The 7,048-nt window shown below is 36.4% G+C and overlaps 1 protein-coding gene across 1 annotated transcript in view; it reads left to right on the top strand.

The window, feature by feature from the left end:
* Positions 1-377: 377 nt before the first annotated feature.
* The window catches only part of SGTB (small glutamine rich tetratricopeptide repeat containing beta), a 19,633-nt gene continuing 12,962 nt past the window's right edge, over positions 378-7,048 (top strand). Inside the window, exons 1-3 of the mRNA XM_010725482.3 lie at positions 378-500; positions 4,581-4,684; positions 5,380-5,449. Coding sequence (XP_010723784.1) covers positions 401-500; positions 4,581-4,684; positions 5,380-5,449 — 274 coding nt within the window. The 5' untranslated portion in view covers positions 378-400. The remainder of the gene's footprint in view (positions 501-4,580; positions 4,685-5,379; positions 5,450-7,048) is intronic.

The following is a 7,048-nucleotide window of genomic DNA, read 5'->3' as shown; positions in this document are numbered from 1 at the left end:
ATCCAAACAGTATCCTTTGGAAACAGAAGTTCCAAACTTCTGTTTGGAAAATACAGAAGTGAGTTATATCCTCTGTGAATCTTCCTGTGGAAATGAATCTGAGGAAATCTCTGCCCTTCCGATGGCAGGTTGGAAGGTTGCAGGTGATGCTTGTAACCTGCACGACCCAAAGGTTCATTTCAAAGGTGGTGTCATATTGGGCTTTTTGTGAAGGATCATTTTTTCTGCATTGTGTTTATTTCTAACCGAGGTGCTCCAGGAATTCACAGCTGGGCCCAAACCATATGTTCTGACATATTATAAGGCTTTTCTTCTCTCCCCCCCCCCCTTCTTTTTTTTCTTCTTCTGAAATAAGAGATCCTATTTCTTTTTAAGACAGGAGAAATTCATCAATTTGAAAATGTCATCGGTCAAGCGCTTGGTTTATGCTTTCATCCATTTCTTGAGAGAGCAGAGTCAGATGGAAACCTTCACTCCAGATGAACAAGAAAGCTTGGAAGGTAAGTGGTGAAGACGACAAAACCTAGGCAGGTTCTGTGCATGCATACATTACATAATTTGGTGTATGTTACCACTGAACGTAAATGGGGTGATCCAAATGAAATTGCCACAAAATGGCATGTGAATAAGATCACAGTATTTCAGAAATGATTAATTTTAAACCATTTCTCATTTTAAAAATGTTCTAAAGTCACAACGTTGGTTTTAAGTACTAGATACTTTGAATCACATCAAGTTAGGCAGTGCCAGAAAGCAGACTATGGCTGCTTGCAATGTATCCATTGCATTAAGAGTATGGTTGTAACACTGCTTGCCAGAGGCCCTCACAAGTTCCTAAATATTCATCTGCCAGTGTTCACCAGGACTGACACCAGACAATTTCATACACATCTAAATCTAAGAGATGTGTTATTGAAGCAACCAAGATAATGAGTTTGGGGCTGCCACTGGTAATGAATAGGCTGCAATAGCGCTAACGTGTGATGGTAGTGCCGGCGAGATGCATGCCATCCCGGGTACACTTTTTAAGAAGTGTAAACAGGATGATGCAGAGGACAACCAACCTGTCAATCTCACCTCTGTGCTGGGAAAGGTGATGGAACAGATCCTCCTGGAAGCTATGCTGAAGCACATGGAAGACAGGGAGGACTGTTTCCTTATAAGACATACAAGAGTTCCAAGTAGTCCATCAGGGAAAGCTAAAAGGACCCAAGGGTATAAAAAATAGAATAAATATTTTCTATAGCTTTTTCACATAAATAGCAGTAACAAAGAGTGCACAGAAAGGAATATCTTCACTGTAGTACAGTTTCTATTAACAAAAAACATAGCTTCAGAAAGATGGACTTCTGTGTGTGTATTCCTCCGCCAGCAAAGGAATACACATTGCTTTCATTGCTGTCATTTTCCTTTCTCTAATTCCTAGGAAGTAGTATCACAGTGTATAACTAATAATTAATTCTGTGATGTGCTTTTCATGACATCTGTATAAGAGACCTACACACTGTTCTAAGCAATCTTAGGCTTCATGTCTCAAAAGGAGGATCAGTTGGAGACAGGGAATAGCAGGGCAATAAGTGGCATCCTGGCAGTTATGTGAACTGTAAGGAGCTGGGATTGAGAAGCAAATCGTGCTTCTCGGAGCCATAAACTTAGAAAAGGAAACCTGGAATGTTCTTCCTTTCAGTGTCTGTTGCTTTTACATTGTAGTTTTTCACTAATGCAAGCCAGAAAAAAACATTTGTTGCATGTTATTCAAAGATTATTCCACAGATCTGGCTTTGCGTCACTGTATTATGTTGGCTCAGAATGTCAGAGGCAGATGTTTGTGGTATGGTAGTTGAAGCTGAACCAATATTCCCACCGATATTCCATTTCATGTTGTTGCCATGTCACAGGTGGCAGCAGGGACGGTGGATGGAGCAATGGTGTGACACTGAATTCTTCCACGTGGAAAAATTGGCACCCATTAACATTCACAATGCTTGCTGAATGTTTATGGAGACCAAGCAATAGATGTGAGCACAGTGAGCAGTGGGTGGTGCATTTCAGCAGTGGCGACAGCGTACCTTTGCTGGTCCAGATTTTTACAAACACTTCATGCAGGCTCCTGTTCGTTGCTGGCAAAAATACATAACTAATGGCAGTTGACAAACTGTTGACAAACAGTGTTTTGTAGCTGAGGATTTTCTCTGTCAAATAGTGTTACTGTGTTCTTCGTGGCTGTCAAAGTTTCTGTGAAAATAAATAGGAGCTGTTGCATTTGGAGCAACACGTACAGATAACTATCACTTTCCACATGTATGAATTTAACTTGTATTGGGTTATAATAGTATTACAGTGAAGTTATATTTGGGTCATGAAAGAAAACCATGTTTTTGGAGATTGTATGATAGGAGACCAATATTCTTTTTGTTTTTTTTTTTAATAACACTGATAAACAGCGGGTTATGCCTATAAAGATTTACCTGAATACACGTTTTAAAGCACTGTTAGCCTCTGTTTGCCTGAAAGAATCAACATTTTATAGATTTTATTTTCTGAATAAAAATATTAGAAACCATCACTTAAATGCTTATGTAAAGTTTACCATTTTAATGCAGATATGAAATCCTAATTTTAGAGCTGTACCCTGCCAGCAGTTTCTTACCATATGCTATGTGTTAGATGATCAGAGGCAAGCACTCTGAGTAATTGGCTCATTTTAATTGTGCAAAATATCTTTACTGCATGTGGAATAGCAATAGTCCAGGTCTTACCAGTGGAATTGGTTAATGTCAGGTGAAAACTTAAAGGACAAAAGAATTTGACTGATATTTTTCATTGGTAACTTATGTATCTTGGTGTTTGTGAAAAAAGAAAGTAGGGTATGATAAGTGGCTGTGCCAGAAAGTAATTTAAGTATTTTCTATTCCCCACAAAAACAATAAAAAGAAGTAGAACATTATAAATATAATTGAGAATTTATCAAAATATAAGTCTGGCATAAATTTAAACTCTGGTGTGTTCGAATTATAACATGATGTTGATGATAGTGCAAATTTCCCATGCTTACATGATGAATAAAATGCCTTAATTTGAGGAAAACGGGAATAATCAGAAGATAGACTGGTGAAATACATTCTTTTACAGTCCAGGATCTAGATGAATGATACAAATCTCTGTTGGCTAATGCTCAACTGTATGAATTAGCAACTTCACTTCTGCCAAGTTGTATTTTAGATAATGTATTTGAGAGGCAGTCATTTCCCTTTTCTATATACAGTTTCTACGTGTTGTTCCTGTTTGTGACACCTGTTACAGTGGAGTTAAAGCAGAAACTCTATACAGATGGAGAAAGGCTATGATTTTATTTATTTATTTGCTTTTTCCTGCAGTGAGTTCTCAAAGGCAGCGCTTTTGAAACTGTGGAATGCACTGCTTAAGGTGAAGGATGCATGTGACGCTTTGGATGAGGGTAGTTATACGTAAGATGAAGTAGGTTGAGACTGAGCTGCAATGATAAGGAGCACTACTAATATATAATTCAGAATTCAGCATAATCAGTGCTCACTTTACTAGAAGTTTTTCTACTTAGCAGGATACAAAGGAGTTTAACACAAATCACTGAACACACTTACTACACTGGTTTGCCAGCTTCTAAATTACTCAGTATGTCCAACATTTATAGGCCATAGGAATAAGTGCTTTGCATGTTTAACTATATACTCAAGCTTTAATTTCGTTACACTTGGTATGTTATGAGAGGCTTTAAAAAATCTTCTAAGTTTTAGTATTTATTTTACAGGTTTACGTTTTAAGCCTCCTCAAACTGGTCTTATTGTTAACTTTCAGTAATTTTACTTTAACATTTGGGTCAGCATTTAGATCTCTTGTAATGCACTGAACTAAAATTAATTTCAAATTCTAAGATTTAGTTTTTACTGATACATAGTTTGAGTTCATCTATTTCAGGTAATCACTAGTTCAGGTTAATATTATAAAAATATAAAATAAAATATAATATTAAATCATTCATTTTTCTATTCAGATTAGGCTTCATGAAGATTCTTCTTTGTTCCTCCTCAGTTTTCAGTCTAAAATGTTTGATGATGTACTTTGATGGAAACATGCTACCAGATTTTCAGAATGCTAGGGAAAGTATTGATACAATTTGAGACATTATAAATAACAGAAAATGTGTTTATACAGAATTTTATATATAGCAATTCCTATTTATCTTCTTTTGCCTGAAATTATGTGCTCACATATGAAACTTCATTTTTATATTTAGTCTACTTTAGAATTGCATATTTTGAGCATAGGTAATTACTGCAGGACTGGGAGTGCCATTTAATCATTTAATGAATCAGATGATTCAGAGGATTGAAAGAAATATATTTGTTTAAGAATAATGGCAGAGCAGGTAAAGATTTTATATAGCTTTTAGTCAGTCCTGTGGTGTGCCCCATACTGCGGCTCTTAGTAGCTGAATAAGGAAGTATGAGCCACAACTTCATAAATCAATTAATGAAATTACACTTCTGTTGAGAAACTGTTGAGTTAATTATTATTATTATTATTATTATTTTCCTTGTAAGTTGCAATTCAGTGCCTGGAGACTGTTTTTAAGATTAACCCAGAAGATACTCATCTTGCACCTCCACAGCATTTGATAGAAATATTTGCAAATTCTTTCCACAAGGTAAGATTAAAATTTAAATTTTAGCATTGTTTTGCCAGTTTGTGAGAAGATATTGTACTGTATACACAACCTTAAAAGTGCTGTATAGGCCAAAACAATGTGTAAGCTTAAGGAAAATATGTGAAAAAAATGAAATTTCTGTAAAACATAACAGTGAACTCTTTTGGGACAGTATGAGGAATTACTTTCAGCAAGACAAGGAAAATTCCATGCATAAGATTACTGTCACTTGAAGGATTTTATCCTTCAGTTAAGCATTTTGCGATTCCTGGAGGTAATTATCTGCAGAGTGCTTGAGGTCATCTACAGTTTTCTGATACTTCTCACTCCATTGTGGAAATAACTTAGATGAGCACTAAACTTAAAGTGGGAACTTTTCAAACGTACAAATAAGTATTACCTGGGAGTTTCCAGTACAGGAAGCACAAAAACCATGATGGATTGCATATTTCATATTTCATCTTCCTGATTTCCTTAAAATGTATTTTGAGTTATAAGGTTTCATTGGTTGTAGAAAGCATGGTATTTTTGTCTGGACGTCTTAGTGATGTTTTAGTTCTTTCGTACTTCCTCTGCAATACAGAAAATCTGTTTGCTTGTTGATAGAATGGTGTCCAGGATGGATGATTCTTTTTAGTATAAACAGGTCTTATATTTTAATGAAAAAAAAAAAAGCTTATTTTGTTTACATACAGATTGATAAGCTGCCTCTCTCAGATTCTTTACCGGAGGATATTGAGAAGGCTGACCATCTGAAGGATGAAGGTTTGTAAATTAACAAAGAAATTAACATCTTGTTAAGGTATTTTTTTCTGTTGTTGTTGTTATCATGGGTAGTGATGGTAATGCAGCTGTGTTGAGCAACATAACCTGTACAAAAAATTCAGCTTATTTTTCATGATGATCATTATGCTCTAAAAGAGCTAAGAGATGTGCTCTGTCTGGATTCTAAGAAAGTATTGGCAGCACTTGGTATGATTACAGGACTGTAAGGATATCCAGCACTTTGTTGGTATGGGTATTACCACATTCTGTGATTTTAATCAGTGTCTTCCACCTCCTTATCTGTCAGGCCTCAAGGGTTTGTGAAATGTACTAAGATTTTTTTTTGTCTGGCGTCAGTGTGGAATATTACAGTTGCTTTTCCTTTTGTCCTGGATTTCTTAATCTCAGCATAAGTAGTAGGTCTCTGTATTCTTCTGTTTTCCTTTAACCAGTTTTTAGCTGGAGAGAGAGAGCAATCAGTACCCACTCATACTAGCTTCAACTTAGCAGTGTTTCCAGTTACCTTTGGTTCAGACCAATATCAAAAGTTCAAACTTTTAGGGCCATCAGTAATAGTTGTGTTTTAGAGAAACGCTGGGTGGTACAACCTTGTTGAGTGCATGTACCTTGTGAGTCTTAACTCTCAGTAGGATTTATTTGTGCAGATCTTTAACTTAAAGAAATGGTGTGTCAGCTGTGGGCCTGGAAAATTTTGCTCTCTCAACCTCCACCTAGAGATTAAGGGATGTGAGAGATGTGGACTGCCAGTGAAGACTGAGGCAAATAACTCATTGAGTACTTCATTTATCAGAGGGAGTACACTCTCCTTGGACTGCCTCTGCTGTCCAGTGTACCTGTAGAATCTCTTTTTGTTATTTTTTACATTCCCTCACCAAATTCAGTTCCATCTGTGCCTTGGTTTTTCTGATCTCACTTCTGCATGTCCCTGATTGCACATGGGCAATTACACTTTCAGTTTGTCTTCTGGCTGGCGGGGACTGCTAACCAATTACAGTCTGGTATATGACTATGGGGAAGAGGTGTACTACACTGCACGTTTTTATTACATTGATGATACTTCATTATCTAAATCTGGTTTATTAAGCACTTCATGGTCACAGATAAATGCTAGTATAATTGTTTTCAGTTATTACTGTCACCCAGAACTACTTGTTCCACAATCTTACTTTATTTGCTTTTATGCAGTTATCTACAGTTGTAATAAACTATTGACCTATGCCTTTTCTTCCTTACTTGGGAGAAGGCTGAAATATTTTGCCAAAGTACAGGGAAATCAGTGAAAGTATGTAATTTTCCTGATAACTTCTTGGTGTTGTTGGGGAACGAAGACTTCTGCAGGCTCTAGCAGTCCAAGAATCCATAGTGGTGGCGCCAGGGATGACGTTAAGCTTAAGTATCCTGTGGCAGGACTTTGTTTCTCTATTAGTCTGTTATGAAGAATTAAAGAAACCACCACAATTACTCTATCAGTGCTCTATCTGTCAGTGAGGAAGGAATGTGCAAAACAGCTTTTGTTTTGAAAGAATTTGTTTCAACAATCTCTTTTCATAGAAATCTTTAGAATAGAAAAGGTTTAAA

Source organism: Meleagris gallopavo, chromosome Z (genome assembly GCF_000146605.3).
Source record: "Meleagris gallopavo isolate NT-WF06-2002-E0010 breed Aviagen turkey brand Nicholas breeding stock chromosome Z, Turkey_5.1, whole genome shotgun sequence".
Classification (NCBI taxonomy): Eukaryota; Metazoa; Chordata; class Aves; order Galliformes; family Phasianidae; genus Meleagris; species Meleagris gallopavo.
The sequence above is the reverse complement of the archived record's forward strand: the minus strand, read 5'-3'. Positions and strand labels throughout refer to the sequence as shown.